This window comes from Medicago sativa, chromosome 6 (genome assembly GCF_051527215.1).
Source record: "Medicago sativa cultivar Bolivia chromosome 6, Bolivia_mono, whole genome shotgun sequence".
NCBI classification, from domain to species: Eukaryota; Viridiplantae; Streptophyta; class Magnoliopsida; order Fabales; family Fabaceae; genus Medicago; species Medicago sativa.
In genome coordinates, this window is record NC_140754.1 from 79281732 (window position 1) to 79309275 (window position 27544).

General features: G+C 34.7%; 3 protein-coding genes and 2 long non-coding RNA genes across 6 annotated transcripts; 3 read left to right on the forward strand and 2 right to left on the reverse strand.

The window, feature by feature from the left end:
* Positions 1-1423: 1423 nt before the first annotated feature.
* Positions 1424-2426, forward strand: LOC146917147 (uncharacterized). Its single transcript, XR_015015479.1, has 2 exons — positions 1424-1611; positions 1823-2426. It is a non-coding gene; the product is annotated as an uncharacterized LOC146917147 (long non-coding RNA).
* Positions 2427-3420: 994 nt separating this feature from the next.
* On the reverse strand, positions 3421-7578 carry LOC146917148 (uncharacterized). The gene is made up of 6 exons (XM_085718945.1): positions 7199-7578; positions 6453-6569; positions 6015-6140; positions 4124-4216; positions 3876-4010; positions 3421-3785 (listed from the first exon to the last, which is right to left on the reverse strand). Exons 1-6 carry the CDS (start codon positions 7576-7578, stop codon positions 3671-3673), a joined length of 966 nt encoding a protein of 321 aa, XP_085575071.1. The 3' UTR covers positions 3421-3670.
* Positions 7579-10069: 2491 nt separating this feature from the next.
* On the forward strand, positions 10070-14511 carry LOC146917149 (uncharacterized). Of its 2 annotated transcripts, XR_015015474.1 has the most exons (3): positions 10111-11912; positions 13010-13147; positions 13884-14511. XR_015015474.1 is itself a non-coding variant. In XM_085718938.1 (2 exons), the coding sequence occupies exon 1, from the start codon at positions 10248-10250 to the stop codon at positions 11898-11900; it is 1653 nt and encodes a 550-aa protein (XP_085575064.1). In that variant the 5' UTR covers positions 10070-10247; the 3' UTR covers positions 11901-11912; positions 13884-14511. The 2 variants fall into 2 exon arrangements, 1 of the variants encoding a protein (XP_085575064.1); XM_085718938.1 differs by lacking the exon at positions 13010-13147 and having other exon boundaries at positions 10070-11912.
* Positions 14512-18302: 3791 nt separating this feature from the next.
* On the forward strand, positions 18303-19305 carry LOC146917150 (uncharacterized). The gene is made up of 2 exons (XR_015015480.1): positions 18303-18490; positions 18702-19305. It is a non-coding gene; the product is annotated as an uncharacterized LOC146917150 (long non-coding RNA).
* A 994-nt stretch (positions 19306-20299) lies between these two features.
* Positions 20300-25946, reverse strand: LOC146917151 (uncharacterized). The gene is made up of 8 exons (XM_085718948.1): positions 25550-25946; positions 24837-24954; positions 24078-24439; positions 23332-23448; positions 22894-23019; positions 21003-21095; positions 20755-20889; positions 20300-20664 (listed from the first exon to the last, which is right to left on the reverse strand). The coding sequence occupies exons 1-8, from the start codon at positions 25891-25893 to the stop codon at positions 20550-20552; spliced, it is 1410 nt and encodes a 469-aa protein (XP_085575074.1). The 5' UTR covers positions 25894-25946; the 3' UTR covers positions 20300-20549.
* Between the last annotated feature and the right edge of the window lie 1598 nt (positions 25947-27544).

Below are 27544 nucleotides of genomic sequence, written 5' to 3' on the forward strand. Positions count from 1 at the left end.
CTCACTGGGAAAACGTACATCGGGAAAACTTAGAATATCTTTCCAAATATTATCACCCAAACTAAAAACTCTCACCTTTCTATTCGCTTTACAAATATTCACTACCTTATAGGTGTCACTTAAACTATCATAACCAAACCCAAAAATATATCCATGTGTGTTTGTAGAGGTTCCCAGTTTTTTAGACACTGTCCTTGTAGCTGGGTTATAGAAATAAAACCATATATCTAACTCATTAATACCAAGCAAACATAGTAAACCATTGCAAGAACCAACAATCGTGATGATGTCATCTCTACATTCTTCCTTCAACATACAGCAAGGATGGATCGGTTCCCTCACTAAACCACCTACCGGAAAATATTTGACTGCGAGACATTCGCACAGATCGGAAGGGAAGTTTTTCTCTATTAGTAATGTGTGTTTGTTTCGTTCAGATTTCTTTTGGTGAATTTTTATAAATTTAGGGTTAGAGATTAGAGCATTCCAATACTTGCAAACACACTTAAATCGCACAAGAGGTTTCACGGTAAGGAAAGATAATACCTCAATGATAAGATCGTCGGGGAGAAATACCGATGGTGATGGCGGCGGCGCATTGGGATGACACCGTGAGCCTGAAGGAATATTCATAAGGATGTTTTTCTTTGTTCGGTATTGAAAAAAAAGTCGAACCCTAACAGATGCCAAAGTTAGGTTATATAGCAATTTTCTTTCAAAAAAGTGTTATGTAGCAATTTGATATTGTTTTAAAATATTTTATATGATGCCAAGATATTTTTCGGTGCTAATTTCAAGCCATTTTAATCGGAAATTTTCGGTCGAATAACATGCCACGATTTTGTTTGAAATACAGTACTATATTTTTACCTTAAAAAAAATAGTACTATGTTTTTATTTTATTTTTTGAAAGAAGTAATATGTTTTTATTATTTGTTTAGTACTATGTTTTTATTTTATTTTTTGAAAGAAGTAATATGTTTTTATTATTTGTTTAGAGGAGTAGTGTGTTTATTTTTCTTTTCATTCCGCATATTTTTAAAATTTGGGTTTGACTTGACTTTTAATGTTACACGAGGATGGTCCTAACTTATAAATATATAATCTTTCTTTGTCAAAAAAGAAAATATAATCTTTTATTTCACATTTAATGTGAAACTTTTAACACTCCACTCATGAGGATCGGTCCTTTTAATTTGGATATCCTGCGCGAGTCATGAATACGTTACCCTTATACAAGAATTTAACAAAACCTCTAAAATAATCAAAATATCATACACAGTATTTTTTTTAAATAATTAATAATTATTCATAATCAAGGTTCATTAAAATAGTTTAAACCCATGTCGATTCTTGCAAAACAGTGCTGAAAAATTTTGTTTTTAAGCAATATGCGCGAGGCATGCCATTCTACGTGTGAGGCGCATACGATTTCAGGAAATAACAACATTTTGTTGTTTTCCCTTACGAGTTTGGGGAAAAAGTTCAATTTTTCAACACAAACCCATCTGAAAAATGCCTATAAATACAAGAGTCTTCTTTATTCATAAATAATCATTGAGAAGGAAACGGTTCAAGAGGAAGACATGTGCTAGCAACCTCTTCGGAAAGGTATGCCCTCTTAAAAGTTATTCAAAATATTTTTGTTACATGACGACAAGCAACAATTTAAGTTTTGAATTGTGATGATAAATCATCTTACATTATTTTTACCATATTTTTCAGTCATTTTAATCATGATTTGACCTAAATAAAAGGAGTTTTAGAACAAATGCTTTTGGTGTAAGGGACATTTTGTAATGTTTTCTTTTTTTAATTCTAGTTCCTTCCTAAACCAAGCAATTCTTAGGTGTTTGTGATGTACTTCATTGAAAAATCATGTAATTCAGCAAAGCAAGACACCTCATGAAGAATTGGGAAGACATCGTATATGAAAAATCAAGAGGCCTATCAAGACATTACAAGGTGGGAAAATTCTATCTCAAGTCTCAAGACAAATATGAAGGAAGAAAGCACTCAAAAAGACAAAGAAAAGACAAAAACACATTGGAAGAAAGTGCCATGCGCCTCGGGTGTGTGCCACACGTCCCGAGTGTGCAAAACAGTGTTGAAAAGCATCGTTTTTAAGCAAAGCAAAGCGCTGAAAGGCTTAGTTGTTGTTATAGTTGGGTTGAGTGCTTCTTTATTTTGATATAGCAACAAAGAAAGGTGTTTTCTTACATGTCATATGAGAGGTTTTTAGATCAATTGCCCGAAAACTCATAATAACTAGTTGCGGAGGTTTTTCTTGGGTGCTTTGAAAGTACATGTGAACTTAATCATGTTTTCACAATTTCACTTTTCACCGGCAAATTTATCTCCTCTGATATCTTGAAGCAAACAATGAGTGCAAACTCATCAAATCAATCAAAAATCTAGTTGTTTTTCTGGTTGTTTTTTTATAGATTCTGTACTGTGTGAGAATCTATTTTTTCATTTCTGCATTTTTATTTCTTGCTTAATTCTGGGAAAGTACGTGGCAGCATGTTTGTTTGATTGAAACTAAAGAGGCTCGTGGAATAAATGATTTTGTGCAAAATCAAGTTTTCAACATGAAAATCTTCTAAAAACATTAAATGGTTACACAAAATAATCTAAATATTGCAAAAGTAATCCTTTGCCTTCAACATTTAGATTTCTCTATGGTTGAACATTCGCAAAGTGTTGTGTCTATTAGAACATCTAGACAGAGAATTACATTAAAATTTAACCAAATTAACAGAAAGTGACTAACCTATTCCTGTAATAAAAGATCAAAATGGGGAACATTGTGATTTTATGGTACCAGAATAAATATGGAAGCTTTAAAACATGAAACATGGATTTCTTACCTACATAATATAAATGTTATATTAAGAACTCAATATTTTTTTATTTACTTCATCGTGATATTGTTGATTTGAATTGAAGGATACCAAAAATTTTACAGTACCTTGTTCTTATTCATTCCTTCAAAAACAACTTTGTTCCACTCAAAAGGAAATGTTATTCCTCTGTATCGTTTTTTTTTTCATTTCTTTGATGATTTTGAAAATTAGTTTAGCCATTTATATCAATCAAATTCATGCAAGTGGTTGGATTCAAGTGGGTTAATTAGTTTGAGTTAAAAACAAATTAATATTCAGTCACTAACTACATCAAATTCAATTTCGTTAAATAACGAATTATGATTGATATTGAGATTGAGATTAAGGAAGTAAGTAACCGACTTCACCATTCGATTTCTTTACCATAGGAGGTGATAATAGATATGTTTAAGATATTCAGTTTAAAATTTTTACTACATCATTGGTAGGTGCCTTAATGGTACACAAGTGGAATCCCATATTGAAGGCCTTTTTTCTGTGTTTAGTGGGAATAAAAATACCAAACAGAGTAGGATAAGTGGATAACTAATCTCTCAACTTTTAAACTTCTTTTGCCGCAAAATCTCCCTTCAAAAGTTCTCATCAAACAAACACACCACAATGGTTAAGTGATATTTTCAAAAGTGAAGTTATTGGCTCCACGTTAATGAAAAGTATAAGAAATAAAATAGGATACATAATGCATTTGTAATAAAAAAAAAAATAACAATCAAATACAACAATCATGACCGCGTCAAAATTAAGCCTGGTGGTTTTTTTTTTAATCAGTTTCGTCTCCTCCAAATATGCTCTTCACCCTCACTGGTTTGTTGTTCTTTACGGGGTTTGGCATTGCACTTCATGCAAGTTGTATTTCTTGCATAATTGTAGAAGTCACACCTACATAAAGCAATACATGAAATGAAAAACATTTTAATTGCAATACGATTCGGTGGGATGGGGTGATGGGAAGAAAATCAATGGACTTACTTTGGACAACTCCAATCCCCAGGATATTTCTTGGAATTTGGGTTTGGCCACTCTCCTGGATATTTATTGGGATTTGGGTTTGACTCTTGACAACGAAAACACTTGTCTTTGCTCGCAAAATTCATGAAATCACACCTATATGCATAGAAAATTCATGAAGGAAAGAAAGCCAATTCAATGTTTTGATTTAATAGATGCAAAGTAGCATTGGAAGCAAGTTTTATGATGGTGACAAGAGAAAGACTTACTTAGGACAGTTCCAATCACCCGGATGTTTCTTGGGCCTTGGCTCAGGACACTTGAAACACTTGACATTGCCAGCAAAGTTCATGAACTCACACCTACATACAGACGAAAATTCACAACACTTTAACTAACTACTAAAGTCAATCTCCATATTTTGATTCTATACAATATACAGTGTAATGCTACAATGTTACTAATCATCATAATGTAATATAAATTTTGCTCTTCATCATAGCAAAGCTGTAGCTCCTTTTAGCTAAAATTCAAAGATGTTTGTGCATAAGAACAGTGATTAACAGTTTTAGCAACAGAAAAATTGAAGAGTCATGTGATCTAAAAATTATTGTCATAGCATAGTGGTAAAAATGATAATATTAGCAGCTATAATCGTGATGTATATGATGATAATGATGATACACGAAGAGTGCATTACAATCATTGCTCTGTGGTGGAGTATTTACACTGGATGAGATTATTATATATATTTCCATTAACTGCCAATATAATTATATGGATGAGTTTGTTGAGGACTTCAATAACTGGTGAAACTGTAACAAATCCTATAGCTATTGCAATAATTGAAGAATTCTAGGATGAGTCGGATAAGTATTCACACATTTGAAGAACAAAGCCACTCAAATACTCCACTAAGCATCATCCCATAATACTCGATGCGGGACTTGGGCATCTCATAAAACCCAAGAACTGGTGAAACTGTAACAAATCCTATAGCTATTGCAATAATTGAAAAATTCTAGGATGAGTCTGATAAGTATTCACCCACTTGGAGAACAAAGCCACTCAAATACTCCACTGAGCATCATCCCATAATACTAGATGCGGGACTTGGGCATCTCATAAAACCCAAGAACATATCATAGGCACCACCCCTGAGAACAATTGTCCCGACGGCTGGCATTATATGACGATTTACTCAGCCTTTCCGATCAGCCCCTCCGTAGGTAACTCTTTTCAAGCCACCACCAACCAGTTCTAATACCAATTAATAGACCAATTAATAGGTATCTAAGCACTTGGGGAACCCTCCTTGAAAAGCAAGCTATCAAGGGAAGAGAACCAAACCACTTAAATACTCCACCAAGCATCCCATACTACTCGATGTGGGACTTATGCACCCCATAATACCCAAGTACCTATCAGAGTCGTAATGCCAAATGCAAATGCCTAACTGAATGTAAATACAAAGGCAAAAGAATTCAAGACGTAAAACAGATAGCAAGCTGAAGGGAATTTATAAACAAGTGATTTTTTTATAGAGCTGAAGAAAGATATCTCAGTAGAAGAAATCCCCAAAAAGCACGGGTAAAGTAGTTCCAAGCAAGCAATCAACACTATAAATTGTACTTCAAAAGTCTTCCACTTTTGGCTGACTGGATTAGGCTTCAAAAAGAGCCCAACCAAGAAAGAAAGGCTACTTTCCCAGGCTTCAAAAGGAGACGACGCAAGAAAAATGATAGAAATTACTAAAGGAATGAGATGGTAAGTAACATAATATTGAAACCGATTAAAAAACAGCTACCAGGTTAACGTGTCAAAGCTATCTATCAGTGTTTAAAATTATCAGCAGTGGTCGAAATCAATAGTACACATAAAATTGATTCATTTGCTATCATACAAAAAAAAAGGGCAACCCGGTGCACTACAGCTCCCGCATATGCAGGGTCCGGGAAGGGGTCCCACCATTTGGTGTATTGTACGCAACCTTACCCTGTTTTACACAAGAGGCTGTTTACAGGACTTGAACCCGTGACCTTTCAGTCACATGACAACAACTTTACCAGTTGCGCCAAGGTTACCCCTTTGCTATCATACAAAACTAAAACGGAAAATATGTCAATAGGAATTTCCTTGTCAGAGAAAAAGGAGGCTTACTTGGGGCATGTCCAGTCTCCTTTTTTCATTTGAACCTCATTCGTATTGACTCTTTTGACCCTCTCGGGCCCCTCTGTTTTGCATTCACGACACGTTGTGTTTCTGGAAAAATTCATAAAGTTGCATCTGTAACAAAACCAAAGAGCAGTCAGCAATTCAACAAACCAAAAACGGAAAAACAGAACACAAGTATTTTGACAATGGGAATATGGGCAACATGGGGGAGGGGGAATAGGAGAAGTAGATTTACAAGCATAGTTTCATATAGAAGAGAAAGAAAGTTTGTGACACAAATTCGAAGAAGAGACCAAGAGGCACTTCACAGAATTATATTGTTATTAACTGCCATTGTCAGACTTCTGAAAGGAAGCTGACAATCCAATGCAGGAGTTTACAATGCCTTAAGAAGAAGAGCTGATAAGTAAATACAGGACTTACTCGGTACAGATCCAGTCTCCTTCCTTCATTTCAAAAGTACGAGGGTCATCACTCTTTGGCCCATCTTCCTCACAATTTAAGCATTTCCTATTCCTAGAGAAGTTCATAAAATTGCATCTGCAGAAAATTTGTGGGGGGGAAAGAGAACTCTTAGGATCAAATCATTCAATAGCCAAATCTAATTATAGTTGTCAAGAGACATAGAACACTTCTATTAACACAAGAATAATTGCGGAAAGTTTAATGATGGGTATTCATGACAAGGGAGAAACAAGTGTATTACTTCTTTTTGTGTCAAAGAGCCTAGCGGCAAAACTAACACACACTGAGTGTGGAGAAGAGGGGTATTGCAGGTACGAACCCAGGCAATTGTATTTTTGACAACAGGATATATAAAACAAATCCACCCACCCACCAGTCAAATACAGTTATGAATGAATACATCATCACACAGAATAAACTTTACTAAATATGAACAAAAAGGTAATGACTTTCACTGCAAAAGTTAAAAGGAGATAATCTAATATCTCTAATATTTAGTTGCTATTAGTAAAACTGCAATTGACAGATGATGAACCGCTTGCTTCATTTCTGTGGACAAATGGCTAATGAATGAAGAAGTTTTAGTTCTGCATTTTAACTATGTCTTTCAAATTCAATATGAAAATGCATTCATAATAAAAATTGAAAATGCAGAAATTATTACACAAGCTATGAATATTTCTGCATGAGCTAATATAACTCACTTTTGACACACCCAGTCACCTTTCTTCATCTCAACATTTTTAGACAACATTTCCGCCGCCTTAAAACTGAGAGGTTTGCCTTTTGACACATTTTCCTGTGAAGTGGACTTTGAATAAGCAGGAAAATGAGGAGGAGTAGGGGACGACTCACTCAACTCAATCAGCTGAGATAGAAGTTTTCTCGCAGATGATTCAATAACTTCTCGGCCCGGTGGTTTCTCTCCTCCGGAAAGAACAAGTGGATCTATTGCATAGAACAAAAGTATCCGCACTATATCCACAGTTCGAGCATCGGCTTCAGATTCCTTTAGAAGCACATAAGCTCTATCACAAGATTCTCGCAGATTGCAAGCACTACAAACCTGGATAGAAGCAAACATGTGTTGTCATCTCCTTAATGCACTACAAAGCAGGCGGCTCCTCAACAACAGGCTCCTCAATAACAAACTGATACTGGTGAGGCTGAGGCTCCTGAAAATGATACGCATGATCCTGCGGCTGCTGATACACCTCATAATGCTGCTGATACTGCGTCGGGTCCACCGTCTAGGATAGGCCAGTCTGGGACGATGATCCCCCCGCAACATCAACTCTAGCAAGTCTCGTTCCCCCACCTCTCCCTCGACCAGCCATAGGAGGGCGTAATGCTTCTTTCTCCCTCCGTGCACTACCAGTAGGGGCATGCCTCCCTGCCCTAAATCTGTCACTCCTATCCTGAGGCGGCTCAGGCGGTCTCTGAGACGCATTCCTCCGAGGCATATCTGCACAACATTTAACAAAACACAAATTCAATGATACATTTTCACACGCACATTGTGTCATTTCCAACAATTCAACAACACTAAAATTCCAACAATGTCATTTCAATCTGTAAACTACCACATTGCATTCAAACATATTATAATCAAAATTAACAAACCATATGCTAACTAATTTGATAATTCACAATCCAAAAAAACAAAATAATTACCATTGAGACATTTTACCAAACACATAGTGTGCAATTTTCAAACAACTACGTAATCTAACAATTTGTAAACCCTAAACTACCACATTCTACTCTAAACAACAATTCCTAAGTTAATTCATCACTAACAATCATTAAAACTAACATGCAAGCAAAATTTATAAAAACCTAAAAATGTTATATTTCTTCAAAAAAAAACTAAAATTTCTACAAGTTAAATGCAATTAAGTAGGGTAATCATCACTTATTTGATAATGTGGGAGAAATTGGCTTTGAATGACGCAAGAATGATGAAAATTGGATATGGGGGGAAAAAAATTCGAAGTTGGGAAGTTGGAGAAATGAGGGAAATGTGTTTCTGTTTTGCTAGTAACGCTGCATGAGTTAACTCACGCAACGCTACTTAAGTCACGAAAATACAACTTGCGCAAGTTAAGATGCGCAGCGTGACTTAACTTGCGCAGGGGTAAAAATGGAAACGCTGCAGGGCGCGAGTGATTTGTGCTGGGTGAAGAGCAGAATTCGAGTTTTTAAGGTTGCAAAGGTTTTTTCAATTTAATCCATCTGTTAACAAAAACATTACAAAAACGATGATTTGACATGACTAAGGGATGTATTGGATTAGGATTCTAAGAGATTTTAAAAGACTTTTTAATTATGAAAAAGTCTTGTGGTATTCAATCAAGACTCTTTGCAATTTAAAAAAGTCTTGTGGTATTCAATCAAGATTCTTTGTCATTTTAAAAAAGTCTTGAGGTATTCAATCAAGACTTTTCATCACTTAAAAAAAGTCTCATGGTATTCAAAATCATTCAAATTTCAAAGGATTGTTTAATAAATTAGATTTTGATGGATTTTGTGAGATTGTCTAGTGAAATTTTAACAAAAAAAAGTCTTTCATGAAAACATAAGATTTCTTGGGATTGTTTTTCTTTAAAAGTTTTTACTATCATCTCTTTCTTATCCCTTTCTTCCTTCTCTCTTCTCCCTTCCCTCTCTCCTCTCTTTTCTCCCTCCTCTCTCTCTCTCTCTCTCTCCCCCCTTCTCTTTTGTCTCTCTCTCTTCTCCCTTCTCTCTCTCTCTGTCTCTCTCTTCTTCCTCTATTTTCCCCCTCTCTCTATCTCTCATAAAAATAAAATAAAAAATAAGAGCATATATTCAAAATATTATGATAGAGAGTGTGTTGTAATCATTTCTTTTCAATGAGTCCTTAAAAATTCATAAAATCTTTTGAAATCTTATAAATCCATAAAATCCTTTAAGTGCCCGTTTGGTTCAGCTTTGAATATAATTGATTCAGAGAGAATTGATTCTGATAGAATTGATTCTGACAGAATTGATTCTGAGAGTATTGATTTATGTTTGGATACAATTATGTAGAATTGATTAAACAAAATGATTTATGTTTGGATGCAATTATGTAGAATTGCTTTTGAATGTATAATTACTAAAATAGACATAGCTAAAGGAGAATTGATAAAGAATGAGAATTGATAAAGGGCAATAAAGTAAAATAACATGTTGTAATAATAAAATATACAAACCTATACACGTTGTTCAAGGAGAATTGATTCTAGAAAAGCTAGAAGCTAGGATTTGTAGCTTCATGGAGAATTGCTTTTGGAGGATAAAAGCAATTCTGAAAAGCTGAACCAAACACGTTGTTTTTGGCTAGAATTGCTTTTGACACTGTAGAGAATTGATTTTTGGGCTAGAATTGCTTCTCAGAAGCCAAACCAAACATGCCCTAAAATCTTATGATGTAAATCCATTGAATTCCAAATTGAAAATCCTGATTGTCTTTTAAAATCATGAAAGTCATTAAAATCCTACAAAATCTTTTAAAATCTTTGAGACTTTTTTAAGCAAAAATTGTCCTTCAAAATCCTAATCCAATACACCCCCTAAATCGAAAACTTAAAAGCAGATGTTAAGAACGATTATGAAAGACGAACAATGTTAGACAAAATAAAAAGAGGTAAAAAAGGTACTCTTCCAAATCTCTTGAATTGAACTACTCTCTCGCTCAATTCGGCCATTGTTTTAAAAGCTGAAGCAAATCTCTTGAATCATTCATTCACAATGTCGTTCTTCTTCAGGTTAACAAGGCACACTCTCTTCTCTTCTCCCATAACTCCCAATTCGTTTCATCATCGTCGATTATACTCATTCAATCAGCCATTGCCTTCGTTCATTCCCAATGTTGACGACGTTGTTTCCTCTTTCAATCGCATCCTTCATATGAACAACCCTACCCCACCCATATTTGAATTTGGTAAGATCTTATCTTCTCTTGTTAAGTTGAACCATTTCCACACTGCTATTTCCTTTTCTAAACAAATGGAACTCAAACAAATTCAACCTGACATTTTTACTTTAACCATCTTAATTAATTGTTACTCCCATCTTGGTCACCTCAATTTTGCTTTTTCTATGTTGGCCAAGATTCTTAAGTTAGGTTTTCAACCTGATACCATAACAATGACTACACTTATCAAAGGTCTCTGTCTTAATGGCAAGGTTAAGGAAGCCCTTTACTTTCATGATGATGTTAGAGCAAAGGGATTTCACCTTGACCAGGTTAGTTATGGGACCTTGATTGATGGGTTATGTAAAATAGGTGAAACAACAGCTGCCATGAAGGTTCTTACAAAGATTGATGATGGGCTGTTGGTTCAGCGGCCTGATGTCGTCATGTACAACACAATTATGGATAGTTTATGCAAGGATAAACTTGTAATTGATGCTTGTGATTTATATTCTCAAATGCTTGTCAAGAGGATTTCTCCTGATGTTATCACTTACAGTACTTTAATATATGGATTTTGTATTGTGGGTCAATTCAAACAAGCCATTGATATGTTAAATGATATGCTCGTGAAAAACATCAGCCCAAATGCTCGTACTTTTAACATATTGGTCGATGGTTTATGTAAGGAAGGAGAGGTGAAAAAAGCTAGAAATGTGTTAGCTGTTATGATAAAACAAGGTGTGGAACCTAATGTTGTTACTTATACTTCTTTGATGGATGGTTATTTCTTGGTTAAAGAAGTGAGCAGAGCCACACATGTATTCAACACTATGGCTCAAAGGGGAGTGACTCCTGATGTTCATAGCTACAGTGTTATGATTAACGGATTATGCAAGCATAAAATGGTGGATGAAGCTGTCAATATCTTCAAAGAAATGCAGTTAAAAAACATGGCTCCTAATACCGTAACATACAACTCACTTATTGATGGACTTTGCCAATTAGGGAAAATATCTGATGTTTTGGAACTTATAGATGAGATGCATGATAGAGGTCAACAAGCTAACATAATTACTTACAGTTCTTTACTAGATGCATTGTTCAAAAACCATCAGGTTGACAAGGCAATTGCATTATTGACGAAGATCAAAGACCAGGGAATTGAACCAGATATGTTCACATACACAATACTTGTTGATGGACTGTGCAAAAATGGAAGACTTAAGGATGCACAAAATGTATATCAGGATCTTCTGATGAAGGGTTATAATTTAGATGTTAGGATGTATAATGTGATGGTTAATGGGCTTTGTAAAGAGGGCTTGTTTGATGATGCAGTGTCCTTATTGTCAGAAATGGAAGACAATGGTTGCACCCCTAATGCTGTAACTTTTCAAACTCTTATCCATGCTTTGTTTGAAAGCAACAAGAATGATAAGGCCGTGGAACTTCTACGTGAAATGATTGCTAGAGGTCTACTGTAAGAGTAAAACAAGGTGAGATGTTTTCTAGTTGCAATTTCTCAGTTTGAATTTTAATACAACCTTCCAATCTTTCTTTCCTTTTATTTTTAGTCTGTTACACAAAAAGTAAATTGGACTGTGCAATGGACTAATTACTACATTTGTTTTTTTGTAAAAGTCATATTGATGTTTGTTGATAAAAAATCGTTGTCTCACCAATGTCCACCTTAGAATATAAGCATATATGAAAATAACTTCTTTCTCAATAATGTTTTAATTTTAATCTCTGTTTTATTAATATGATTATTTTCATACAATTTGGATTCTTGACGTTTTTATATCAACATCAACTGGGGGAGTTATAGTTTCTTGAGATTCTCGGGCCATACTGACTTGGACCTGCAAAAAGTTGGATTAAGTTCTGTTTTACGTAAGCTAGCTTTGAACATCATCATACCATCTTCATGATTTCTCTTCATTGCAGAATTTGTTATTATGATGTCATCAGATCACAACATTATTGTTCACATGTTCTTGATTCCATTTCTTGCCAATTGTAAAGTTTGCTTAGATTTATATTATAGCTTCAATGTTTCTGAGCTCAATGTAGTCCTCCATTATTGTTGACATCACCCCTTGCAAGCCATATCCTAATTGATAACTTTTGTCCACCATTCTATTTGATAGCTAGAGCATCAATTATATGCTTGGTTTCAAGATTTGGTGCCATATTTCCACTCTTTTATTTCTTCATATGATACTTTAGTTGCATCTATACAGTTTTATTTGTCGAATATCAATGATGTAATTTATGTATCTACATGTGTATACTTAGATCACACAACTTGTATTTATAATGGTGGTTACAATAATTATTGAATGATTAATCAATTAGCACTAACATAGGAAGTTGTATACTTGAATATTTTTACTTTTCCCTTCAACTGAAATGGCCTGTGAAAGTCTGTTATTTTCTTTGTCAACTAGTTTCTTTTCTTTCTAATAATGACATATAGTTTGTCCTTACTGCATTTACCTGCATATATCTAGCTTCTTTCCTGGTTATTTTAGCCATTATATCTGCAATATAAATGATATGTACGAATGCCTGCCGACTGGTATTGCATTAGTACAATTCTGTGGATTATCATAGGAATGGATAAGCAACAAAGCTTACGAACTCTGCTTCCAACCCCCTGTTAACGTGCCGAGAAATCAATTGTTTCCCTCACTGTCATGTCAGAAACATCCAAGTCATGCTGGCTTATGTAAGCTAAGTTCTTTTGGCAATTGTTTGAGTTACATTTCTTCATTCATTATAGTGAAATTCAATTTGCTGTCATCTAAGTAACTTGGGATTTAATTTGGTCATCAATTTTCTTTTTATGTAGTTGGGTAGCAGCAAATGGGTTTAGTTACATGGTATTTGAGGTTTTCTGATCATTTGTCTTAAAACACACAAAAAACTAGTTGGGATGTTTGAGGATTTCTTAATTCACTTTTCACTAGCAAATTTATCTCCTATGATATCTTCAGGATCAAAGGTTTCTTTTTTGTCATGTTTTTCCAACTCGAGGAACATACATCTTGTGTTCTTGTTGAAACTTTCATTGTAAAAGATGTTTGTTCTTCAGTATATTGCTACTTGCTGCCTCCTCCTCCTCCTCCTCCAGAATTTTTTTCCTTCCTCTAGAGTCTACTCTAGAAGTGCAACAATTTTTCAATTTTGTTACATACAATTCAACTAACTGAAGTTACATAGATCTTATCCGTTGTACATATTAGTTTTACCGTTTCTGCACTTTTGTTTCTTGCGCAATTCTGTTACTGTTGCGTTATGTGGTCTGTCTCTGCGTATATCTGTTTCAGCACATTCCCATTTATGCACATATGCTGGTTTATGTGTCTTAATTAAGTTTAGCACAAATCCAGTTTTGTTTTGGATTTCTTGGCTGCACGTGTTTTCTGGTTGTGATGCTGGCTCTTTTGGTTTCACTTTTGCAGGGTAAATTCTTGAGGGCTTCCTAATTGCTTTGTTAGAACCAAGAAGAAGTTAACCAAAGTTTATTTTTTTTATCTTCTTTTGCAGTAAACTATTGTCGTGTATGTGACCTTGTTTGGGATACTACACGGATTCTAAAGATAATTTAAACGATTCCTCCTTTGTTTGTTCTGCCGAGTCATTAATGCTTTGATTTGATTCTCTGTTTTATTAATGTGGTTCTTCTCTTACAATTTGGATATCAACATCTAGTGGGGGAATTACTTGTTGCTTGAGATTCTTAGGCCAGACTAACATAGATCCTCAAAAAGTTGGTTTAACTTGTTTTTGCCCGAAGCTGGCTGTACACGTCATCATGTCATCTTCATGATTTCTCTTTCATTCTAGATTTTTCTATTCTTCTCTCTTGGGATCACACGGCACTATTGTTCAGATGTTCTTGATTCTGGTTCTTGCCAATTGCAAAGCTTGCTGAATTTCTAGTTTTATAAGTAATAATTCAATGCATATACAAATAAAGCTAGTCATTGTAGTCCTCTATAATTATTGGTCTGACCCCTTGTAGTACAATAGAAAGAAATGCCAACTTTCATGGTTATCATGTATACTATTCTTTTTTCTTTTTTGATACTTCCTAAGTTCATTTCTGGTTATCAAAACAAAAATGTTGATGGAAAAGGAGATTATGTTTATGGTTTCTGCAATGGACACTCATATTGGGGGAAAGTAAATCTCAGCAACTAATAATATCAGTTAAGTTTTTGAGTTTGTCTCGGATGCTACAATGATGGTAAGAGAATTTAAATTCCTTTGTTTTGTATGTCATCCTTAAGCATTTTGATGTTTCTTCCTTCTCAATGGGAGTTCAAAGATGTCTATGTTGTGTTTGAGTTGATGAAGTCTGACCTTCATCAAGTTAAATGATGCTCTTACTCTTGAGCACTGTAAATTTTTCTTTTAAAAATTTCTTTGGGGGCTGAAATAGATACTCGCAGGGATCCTTCTAACCAAGTCTCTGGCTTTTGCAGATTGGAATCTTAAACTAAAATGATATTTCTCTTGCTTAAAATGTGTCTCATATGAGACTTGAAACCAAAATTTCTGGATTGTTATATCAGATTAAGTGTAGTCGCAATCATATTTGGTGTGTGCGGCTTTCTCTTACACAGTTATTGGCAAGATTGATTATTCTACTTTTTCCGAGTTTTTCTACGCAATTTTTTGTATCAGCAATGAACCTTTGGTGTAACAAACCTTTTCCATTTCTCTTTCCCTTTTGGTTCTGATGTTGAAATCTCAGTTATATTGGATCTCCCCTTTGCCCCCCATTTTTTTATCTCTTAACAACTTTTGTGAATAGACAATTTTTTTAACTGCTTTTTCTGTTATTTGTCTCTTCTGTTATTTCTACTAATATTAGAGAGATATGAGCTGTTGTAGAAGGATGTAAAATGTGGTTGAATTGGTATGAAAATGATTTTTTCGGTGCAGAGATAAAATGGTTCAAAAAATTATGAACGAGGGAACGCGATGCTAAAGAGATTTTGACGAGAATTCTTTCCGACAGTCCTCGAGAGATCCCTGCGAAAATTCTTTCCACAAATGCCGACGCCGTCATGGGTCGGAGCCCTTTGCAAGAGAAACGAATCAAGCTCCAGTTGCATATTTATCAATGATTCAGAAAAGGTAGCTGGTATACAATTTGAAAGGAAGATAGTACGACATTTGCATCTCTTGGATAGTAAAACAACATATGTACCTTTTTTTTTTTGAATAAAATATATAAACAACATATGTACCTTAAAATTACACATGTGTTCTTTGTTATTAAGTTTGAATTGCATGCTTTCTCTCAAATTTTTAAGGGTTGCTTAGTAGCAATAAAATTGTGAAAAACAAATTAAAAAGATGAAAATACATGTCTCTTGATATTGAGTTTGAATTTAAGTCTTATGAATTAAGGAAATATATACTACTATTGACCATTGAGATACCTATGAGCAGTTGATTATAATGGAACGTGTCTCTTCGTATTGAGTTAGAATGCAACATTGTTAAAACACTAAAAATATAGTTTTACCACTTTCCTCGTCGACTCAAATGATTATTCTTTATAAATGTGCGCGGAAAATATTTAATTTGTACCAATATACTAGAATTTTTATGAACATTTTGTTGCGTTTGAAAGTCCCTTATTATCACTTTTGTCGAAGAAAATTTTGTACTGTTCAACACGTAACTATCTCCCTCACTTTCATTTGTGCATGAAAATGGAAGATAATTCCCTTTTGAGAGAATCGTCTAGCAAATTAGTAATTACATTTAAAAAAAAAACTATTCAATTAAGAGATTGCCAAGCTGTTACCAATGGATAATCATTCAACAATACAATAACTAAGGAAATTGTAAAATAAAAATAAAAAAGACATTATTAAACTAGGCATATTAATTACTTAACAACGATTCAGACTTACTTTCCATTCGTCGAAACCAAAGTTTCAACATAGTTATTGAAATAGAACCACCTTTTACCTATGGTAATTTCAGTTCGCACCACCATATTAGTTCGCCTATTATAGATAATCGGATCTCCTCCGTTACGGTCCCCCAATATCAATTTATCACCGCTCTCAAAAAGACAAAATGGATAAAACGTAGCATTAAAACAATCTCTTCGAAGATTATGATAATCAATTTTAAGGAATTGACTCCAAGACTCTTCAACTCCAAACTTCATCATCTTCCATATAACAAAATTTTCAGCATGAGAATAACACATACAAAGACAATCCATGAACACACAAATGAATACGAAAGCCGACAACCGTTCATTAGAACCTCGAGGGGGCAACAATTGTGTGTATGTCTCTGTCCCCAAATCAAGTGAGATGATCGCAAAATTCTCAACAGTATAATTATTCCAATCATATGTAATATCATTTCGAATGACCAACAAGTTAAGAGTTCCGCTCAAATACACACAACAGTAGCAGATAAACTCACTGGGAAAACGTACATCGGGAAAACTTAGAATATCTTTCCAAATATTATCACCCAAACTAAAAACTCTCACCTTTCTATTCGCTTTACAAATATTCACTACCTTATAGGTGTCACTTAAACTATCATAACCAAACCCAAAAATATATCCATGTGTGTTTGTAGAGGTTCCCAGTTTTTTAGACACTGTCCTTGTAGCTGGGTTATAGAAATAAAACCATATATCTAACTCATTAATACCAAGCAAACATAGTAAACCATTGCAAGAACCAACAATCGTGATGATGTCATCTCTACATTCTTCCTTCAACATACAGCAAGGATGGATCGGTTCCCTCACTAAACCACCTACCGGAAAATATTTGACTGCGAGACATTCGCACAGATCGGAAGGGAAGTTTTTCTCTATTAGTAATGTGTGTTTGTTTCGTTCAGATTTCTTTTGGTGAATTTTTATAAATTTAGGGTTAGAGATTAGAGCATTCCAATACTTGCAAACACACTTAAATCGCACAAGAGGTTTCACGGTAAGGAAAGATAATACCTCAATGATAAGATCGTCGGGGAGAAATACCGATGGTGATGGCGGCGGCGCATTGGGATGACACCGTGAGCCTGAAGGAATATTCATAAGGATGTTTTTCTTTGTTCGGTATTGAAAAAAAAGTCGAACCCTAACAGATGCCAAAGTTAGGTTATATAGCAATTTTCTTTCAAAAAAGTGTTATGTAGCAATTTGATATTGTTTTAAAATATTTTATATGATGCCAAGATATTTTTCGGTGCTAATTTCAAGCCATTTTAATCGGAAATTTTCGGTCGAATAACATGCCACGATTTTGTTTGAAATACAGTACTATATTTTTACCTTAAAAAAAATAGTACTATGTTTTTATTTTATTTTTTGAAAGAAGTAATATGTTTTTATTATTTGTTTAGTACTATGTTTTTATTTTATTTTTTGAAAGAAGTAATATGTTTTTATTATTTGTTTAGAGGAGTAGTGTGTTTATTTTTCTTTTCATTCCGCATATTTTTAAAATTTGGGTTTGACTTGACTTTTAATGTTACACGAGGATGGTCCTAACTTATAAATATATAATCTTTCTTTGTCAAAAAAGAAAATATAATCTTTTATTTCACATTTAATGTGAAACTTTTAACACTCCACTCATGAGGATCGGTCCTTTTAATTTGGATATCCTGCGCGAGTCATGAATACGTTACCCTTATACAAGAATTTAACAAAACCTCTAAAATAATCAAAATATCATACACAGTATTTTTTTTAAATAATTAATAATTATTCATAATCAAGGTTCATTAAAATAGTTTAAACCCATGTCGATTCTTGCAAAACAGTGCTGAAAAATTTTGTTTTTAAGCAATATGCGCGAGGCATGCCATTCTACGTGTGAGGCGCATACGATTTCAGGAAATAACAACATTTTGTTGTTTTCCCTTACGAGTTTGGGGAAAAAGTTCAATTTTTCAACACAAACCCATCTGAAAAATGCCTATAAATACAAGAGTCTTCTTTATTCATAAATAATCATTGAGAAGGAAACGGTTCAAGAGGAAGACATGTGCTAGCAACCTCTTCGGAAAGGTATGCCCTCTTAAAAGTTATTCAAAATATTTTTGTTACATGACGACAAGCAACAATTTAAGTTTTGAATTGTGATGATAAATCATCTTACATTATTTTTACCATATTTTTCAGTCATTTTAATCATGATTTGACCTAAATAAAAGGAGTTTTAGAACAAATGCTTTTGGTGTAAGGGACATTTTGTAATGTTTTCTTTTTTTAATTCTAGTTCCTTCCTAAACCAAGCAATTCTTAGGTGTTTGTGATGTACTTCATTGAAAAATCATGTAATTCAGCAAAGCAAGACACCTCATGAAGAATTGGGAAGACATCGTATATGAAAAATCAAGAGGCCTATCAAGACATTACAAGGTGGGAAAATTCTATCTCAAGTCTCAAGACAAATATGAAGGAAGAAAGCACTCAAAAAGACAAAGAAAAGACAAAAACACATTGGAAGAAAGTGCCATGCGCCTCGGGTGTGTGCCACACGTCCCGAGTGTGCAAAACAGTGTTGAAAAGCATCGTTTTTAAGCAAAGCAAAGCGCTGAAAGGCTTAGTTGTTGTTATAGTTGGGTTGAGTGCTTCTTTATTTTGATATAGCAACAAAGAAAGGTGTTTTCTTACATGTCATATGAGAGGTTTTTAGATCAATTGCCCGAAAACTCATAATAACTAGTTGCGGAGGTTTTTCTTGGGTGCTTTGAAAGTACATGTGAACTTAATCATGTTTTCACAATTTCACTTTTCACCGGCAAATTTATCTCCTCTGATATCTTGAAGCAAACAATGAGTGCAAACTCATCAAATCAATCAAAAATCTAGTTGTTTTTCTGGTTGTTTTTTTATAGATTCTGTACTGTGTGAGAATCTATTTTTTCATTTCTGCATTTTTATTTCTTGCTTAATTCTGGGAAAGTACGTGGCAGCATGTTTGTTTGATTGAAACTAAAGAGGCTCGTGGAATAAATGATTTTGTGCAAAATCAAGTTTTCAACATGAAAATCTTCTAAAAACATTAAATGGTTACACAAAATAATCTAAATATTGCAAAAGTAATCCTTTGCCTTCAACATTTAGATTTCTCTATGGTTGAACATTCGCAAAGTGTTGTGTCTATTAGAACATCTAGACAGAGAATTACATTAAAATTTAACCAAATTAACAGAAAGTGACTAACCTATTCCTGTAATAAAAGATCAAAATGGGGAACATTGTGATTTTATGGTACCAGAATAAATATGGAAGCTTTAAAACATGAAACATGGATTTCTTACCTACATAATATAAATGTTATATTAAGAACTCAATATTTTTTTATTTACTTCATCGTGATATTGTTGATTTGAATTGAAGGATACCAAAAATTTTACAGTACCTTGTTCTTATTCATTCCTTCAAAAACAACTTTGTTCCACTCAAAAGGAAATGTTATTCCTCTGTATCGTTTTTTTTTTCATTTCTTTGATGATTTTGAAAATTAGTTTAGCCATTTATATCAATCAAATTCATGCAAGTGGTTGGATTCAAGTGGGTTAATTAGTTTGAGTTAAAAACAAATTAATATTCAGTCACTAACTACATCAAATTCAATTTCGTTAAATAACGAATTATGATTGATATTGAGATTGAGATTAAGGAAGTAAGTAACCGACTTCACCATTCGATTTCTTTACCATAGGAGGTGATAATAGATATGTTTAAGATATTCAGTTTAAAATTTTTACTACATCATTGGTAGGTGCCTTAATGGTACACAAGTGGAATCCCATATTGAAGGCCTTTTTTCTGTGTTTAGTGGGAATAAAAATACCAAACAGAGTAGGATAAGTGGATAACTAATCTCTCAACTTTTAAACTTCTTTTGCCGCAAAATCTCCCTTCAAAAGTTCTCATCAAACAAACACACCACAATGGTTAAGTGATATTTTCAAAAGTGAAGTTATTGGCTCCACGTTAATGAAAAGTATAAGAAATAAAATAGGATACATAATGCATTTGTAATAAAAAAAAAAATAACAATCAAATACAACAATCATGACCGCGTCAAAATTAAGCCTGGTGGTTTTTTTTTTAATCAGTTTCGTCTCCTCCAAATATGCTCTTCACCCTCACTGGTTTGTTGTTCTTTACGGGGTTTGGCATTGCACTTCATGCAAGTTGTATTTCTTGCATAATTGTAGAAGTCACACCTACATAAAGCAATACATGAAATGAAAAACATTTTAATTGCAATACGATTCGGTGGGATGGGGTGATGGGAAGAAAATCAATGGACTTACTTTGGACAACTCCAATCCCCAGGATATTTCTTGGAATTTGGGTTTGGCCACTCTCCTGGATATTTATTGGGATTTGGGTTTGACTCTTGACAACGAAAACACTTGTCTTTGCTCGCAAAATTCATGAAATCACACCTATATGCATAGAAAATTCATGAAGGAAAGAAAGCCAATTCAATGTTTTGATTTAATAGATGCAAAGTAGCATTGGAAGCAAGTTTTATGATGGTGACAAGAGAAAGACTTACTTAGGACAGTTCCAATCACCCGGATGTTTCTTGGGCCTTGGCTCAGGACACTTGAAACACTTGACATTGCCAGCAAAGTTCATGAACTCACACCTACATACAGACGAAAATTCACAACACTTTAACTAACTACTAAAGTCAATCTCCATATTTTGATTCTATACAATATACAGTGTAATGCTACAATGTTACTAATCATCATAATGTAATATAAATTTTGCTCTTCATCATAGCAAAGCTGTAGCTCCTTTTAGCTAAAATTCAAAGATGTTTGTGCATAAGAACAGTGATTAACAGTTTTAGCAACAGAAAAATTGAAGAGTCATGTGATCTAAAAATTATTGTCATAGCATAGTGGTAAAAATGATAATATTAGCAGCTATAATCGTGATGTATATGATGATAATGATGATACACGAAGAGTGCATTACAATCATTGCTCTGTGGTGGAGTATTTACACTGGATGAGATTATTATATATATTTCCATTAACTGCCAATATAATTATATGGATGAGTTTGTTGAGGACTTCAATAACTGGTGAAACTGTAACAAATCCTATAGCTATTGCAATAATTGAAGAATTCTAGGATGAGTCGGATAAGTATTCACACATTTGAAGAACAAAGCCACTCAAATACTCCACTAAGCATCATCCCATAATACTCGATGCGGGACTTGGGCATCTCATAAAACCCAAGAACTGGTGAAACTGTAACAAATCCTATAGCTATTGCAATAATTGAAAAATTCTAGGATGAGTCTGATAAGTATTCACCCACTTGGAGAACAAAGCCACTCAAATACTCCACTGAGCATCATCCCATAATACTAGATGCGGGACTTGGGCATCTCATAAAACCCAAGAACATATCATAGGCACCACCCCTGAGAACAATTGTCCCGACGGCTGGCATTATATGACGATTTACTCAGCCTTTCCGATCAGCCCCTCCGTAGGTAACTCTTTTCAAGCCACCACCAACCAGTTCTAATACCAATTAATAGACCAATTAATAGGTATCTAAGCACTTGGGGAACCCTCCTTGAAAAGCAAGCTATCAAGGGAAGAGAACCAAACCACTTAAATACTCCACCAAGCATCCCATACTACTCGATGTGGGACTTATGCACCCCATAATACCCAAGTACCTATCAGAGTCGTAATGCCAAATGCAAATGCCTAACTGAATGTAAATACAAAGGCAAAAGAATTCAAGACGTAAAACAGATAGCAAGCTGAAGGGAATTTATAAACAAGTGATTTTTTTATAGAGCTGAAGAAAGATATCTCAGTAGAAGAAATCCCCAAAAAGCACGGGTAAAGTAGTTCCAAGCAAGCAATCAACACTATAAATTGTACTTCAAAAGTCTTCCACTTTTGGCTGACTGGATTAGGCTTCAAAAAGAGCCCAACCAAGAAAGAAAGGCTACTTTCCCAGGCTTCAAAAGGAGACGACGCAAGAAAAATGATAGAAATTACTAAAGGAATGAGATGGTAAGTAACATAATATTGAAACCGATTAAAAAACAGCTACCAGGTTAACGTGTCAAAGCTATCTATCAGTGTTTAAAATTATCAGCAGTGGTCGAAATCAATAGTACACATAAAATTGATTCATTTGCTATCATACAAAAAAAAAGGGCAACCCGGTGCACTACAGCTCCCGCATATGCAGGGTCCGGGAAGGGGTCCCACCATTTGGTGTATTGTACGCAACCTTACCCTGTTTTACACAAGAGGCTGTTTACAGGACTTGAACCCGTGACCTTTCAGTCACATGACAACAACTTTACCAGTTGCGCCAAGGTTACCCCTTTGCTATCATACAAAACTAAAACGGAAAATATGTCAATAGGAATTTCCTTGTCAGAGAAAAAGGAGGCTTACTTGGGGCATGTCCAGTCTCCTTTTTTCATTTGAACCTCATTCGTATTGACTCTTTTGACCCTCTCGGGCCCCTCTGTTTTGCATTCACGACACGTTGTGTTTCTGGAAAAATTCATAAAGTTGCATCTGTAACAAAACCAAAGAGCAGTCAGCAATTCAACAAACCAAAAACGGAAAAACAGAACACAAGTATTTTGACAATGGGAATATGGGCAACATGGGGGAGGGGGAATAGGAGAAGTAGATTTACAAGCATAGTTTCATATAGAAGAGAAAGAAAGTTTGTGACACAAATTCGAAGAAGAGACCAAGAGGCACTTCACAGAATTATATTGTTATTAACTGCCATTGTCAGACTTCTGAAAGGAAGCTGACAATCCAATGCAGGAGTTTACAATGCCTTAAGAAGAAGAGCTGATAAGTAAATACAGGACTTACTCGGTACAGATCCAGTCTCCTTCCTTCATTTCAAAAGTACGAGGGTCATCACTCTTTGGCCCATCTTCCTCACAATTTAAGCATTTCCTATTCCTAGAGAAGTTCATAAAATTGCATCTGCAGAAAATTTGTGGGGGGGAAAGAGAACTCTTAGGATCAAATCATTCAATAGCCAAATCTAATTATAGTTGTCAAGAGACATAGAACACTTCTATTAACACAAGAATAATTGCGGAAAGTTTAATGATGGGTATTCATGACAAGGGAGAAACAAGTGTATTACTTCTTTTTGTGTCAAAGAGCCTAGCGGCAAAACTAACACACACTGAGTGTGGAGAAGAGGGGTATTGCAGGTACGAACCCAGGCAATTGTATTTTTGACAACAGGATATATAAAACAAATCCACCCACCCACCAGTCAAATACAGTTATGAATGAATACATCATCACACAGAATAAACTTTACTAAATATGAACAAAAAGGTAATGACTTTCACTGCAAAAGTTAAAAGGAGATAATCTAATATCTCTAATATTTAGTTGCTATTAGTAAAACTGCAATTGACAGATGATGAACCGCTTGCTTCATTTCTGTGGACAAATGGCTAATGAATGAAGAAGTTTTAGTTCTGCATTTTAACTATGTCTTTCAAATTCAATATGAAAATGCATTCATAATAAAAATTGAAAATGCAGAAATTATTACACAAGCTATGAATATTTCTGCATGAGCTAATATAACTCACTTTTGACACACCCAGTCACCTTTCTTCATCTCAACATTTTTAGACAACATTTCCGCCGCCTTAAAACTGAGAGGTTTGCCTTTTGACACATTTTCCTGTGAAGTGGACTTTGAATAAGCAGGAAAATGAGGAGGAGTAGGGGACGACTCACTCAACTCAATCAGCTGAGATAGAAGTTTTCTCGCAGATGATTCAATAACTTCTCGGCCCGGTGGTTTCTCTCCTCCGGAAAGAACAAGTGGATCTATTGCATAGAACAAAAGTATCCGCACTATATCCACAGTTCGAGCATCGGCTTCAGATTCCTTTAGAAGCACATAAGCTCTATCACAAGATTCTCGCAGATTGCAAGCACTACAAACCTGGATAGAAGCAAACATGTGTTGTCATCTCCTCAAATTCAAATAGGAAAGAAAATGAAATCACATAGATTTATGACAACATTGAACATCTTTCATATTTAATTCAAGAAGTGGTAGCAATATACTATCTAACACTCACGTTTCAACACGCTATTTAGTATTTGGGTAAAATTCATGCCAACCATACTAAATACTCAAATCCACTCTCCATTAGTATATCATCAGCACAAGATTTCAGTATTTCATCCAATAATAAAGAATGCATGTGCGTCTCACTGTATATAATGTATATTGCTAGCATTTATCTCATTGAATATTTCTTTAAATTGCAACCAACCAAAACTTGGGGACATAAATACTTCTAAAAACTAGATAACAACAACAGCAATACACGTACATCCCCTTCATCTAATCGCAGATGAGCTCTCAGCCTTTTAGCCGAATTAACAGCTTTACGGAGAAGGTTAGGACATCCATCCTCGACAACTGCTTGAATATCTTCTGATGACAGCAATCTGCACAACACAGTACAACATTAAGCAACACAATTTAAATCAATGAAAATCTGCATAAAACAACACAACAAGCAATCTGCATAACAACAAGACAGTGCACTACATAACAAGCAAAGCAAGTTAAATTACTATGAATCTGGATAGCACAAACAAGGTAACAAGCAAAACAGGTTAAATTAGGCTCTATTTGGATTAGCTTATTTGAACATATCTGCTGACATAAGCAATTGTAAGATTGTTTGGTAGAGCTTATAGGAATAATTTATAACATGTTGATACGTTTCTTTCAGCGTATTTCCGTAAAGTAGCTTATAGCTTATACGAAAACAGTTTTGAGTTAATTTTGTGTATGTTTATTCCACTTTTGGAGGAGCCAAAGTTGAAACTGAAGTAAGCTGTAAAAATGAATTAATTGAATGTAATCACGTATGAACGTCTTGTCTGACATGATTTCAATAATAAGTTTTGGTGCGTTTATCTAAACAAGTAGCCTTAATTTCTGATGAATTCGTGTGAATTATGAATTAACAATTAATCAATTCAACAAGAAATCAAATAATTGAAAGAAAGAAAAAAACAATGAAAGAAAACGAACTTGAAAACATCGTAACGGTCACGGGCGAAGGAAAGAGAAGCATCTTTCAAGCAATTGATATCAGAGTAAACACTGTTATCGTCAGCGGATTTAGAGAGATAGCCTTTAGCGGTTAATCGATCAACGAACGAGATCCATTCAGGCCAAGGATGAACGGTGGAAGATAGATTATCTTCATCTGCAGCGGCGGTGGAGGTGGAGAAAGACGAGAATGAAGTGCGGTGGCGGTGGTGGAGTGGTGGTTTGAAGAAGAGAAAAGGATTGTTGAGTTTGGAGGAAAGAGGTTGAATTCGAGGATTGCGGAAGAGTAAGGTTCTGTAGAGTGCGAGCTTTGAAGTTGACATTGAAATTGAAATTTTTTGGTTTGTGAGTGAGAGAGGTTTATTGGATTGGAAATGGAGAATGTAATCGCTTCAAAGGGTTTTAGAGTAGCTACGGGATAACAAAATACTTTTCATTTATTTTTTTGACAAATACAGTATATCTTTCTTTTTTTCATAAATTATCCTTTTTATATAATGATAAATAGACTCGTGAAAATGTATTTAAAATTTTAATTATGAAGGAATAAAAATACAGTATGTAAGTTTTTTTTTACAATCAAAAACTCATATTATTTCACTGACGAGCATGTAATCTTGACGCCTTTGCTAAAGTATGAGCGACAAAATTTGCTTGTCTCCTAGCAAAACTTATCTTAAAGTTTGGATGTTGTTGTAAGAGAACTTGACAATCAGATATAATACCACCAAACTTGGTTGGTATTCTTATCAAGTATGCTATCAACCACTCTTGTTCTATAAGCACCTTCGATAGGCCTAATCTACCAAGCCAAGAAATAGCATCATGTAATCCTATTGCTTCCGCTTCTTGAGGAGGGGTTGCCTTCATGCCAACAAGTTGCTGCCTTTAAGAAATGGCCCGTAGAATTCAGAATACACATACCAATACTAAAACACCTATGCGCCTCAAACATCGTCGCATCTAAGTTGCATTTCACGAAAATCCTCAACGGGTGGTTGACAAGCTTCTATATGTTGTTGTTGGTGTTCTACCGGTGTTGCTGGTCTAGACCGCACTTCTTGCCATTGGAAAAGAGATTCACGTGCAAGCTGGACAGTTATATTGATAGTCTTTAAATCACCGTCTCACACTTTTTCATAAAGACGGCACCATAAACACCATAGCATCATAGCGATGTCATTATTCTTGTCGCTTGTTAACCTGCGTAACAAAGAAAAAATGCAATCCACAAAACTAGTAGCATTTTTCAAGAATTAATTCCCACAGTCCAGCTGTTTACCAAACCGATTTTGCCTTTTCGCACCCAATAAAGACATTCCAATCATTCTCATAATTTGTTTGACAAGAAGGGCAGCTGTTCGTACGTGGCACACTGGATCGGCTAATCCAACATGGCTTGTCCTTGTGTTGTGTAGGTTGAAACCTGTAACGATGACCACACTCAAGCCTGGACCACGTCATATGGACACAATTTTCATTGGTTACCATGGACCTCGAATGGGATGGACAAGACTGAATTGTGATGGAGCTTGCCAAGGGGACGCCAATTTGGTTGGATGCGACAGACTCAAAGGGTAGATGGATTGAAAGTTACACTTGAAAATTTGAAGCGTCTGATGCCCTGCAAGCTTAAATGTGGGGCATATACATTGGCATGTATATGGCCTGAAGAGATGACATTTCTAATCTCGTTGTGAAAAGTGACTCTAAAATACACATTTATTATAATGGTTACTAATAATTATGCTTCTATAAATCAGATTTCGACTCAGGTTCTTCTTATCTGTAAGTTCATCTCCTTAAATTGGCATATCAAAGTCAATAATGTCTAGCGTGAAGGCAACAAAAGCTTTGATTGGCTAGCTAACTACATTATCACGCTTAATTCTACGAAAACGAATGTGTTGGAGACTTCTCTGTTGTGTTGAAAAGTCTCATGTTTGCTAAAACATTTGAAACTTGCATGACTAG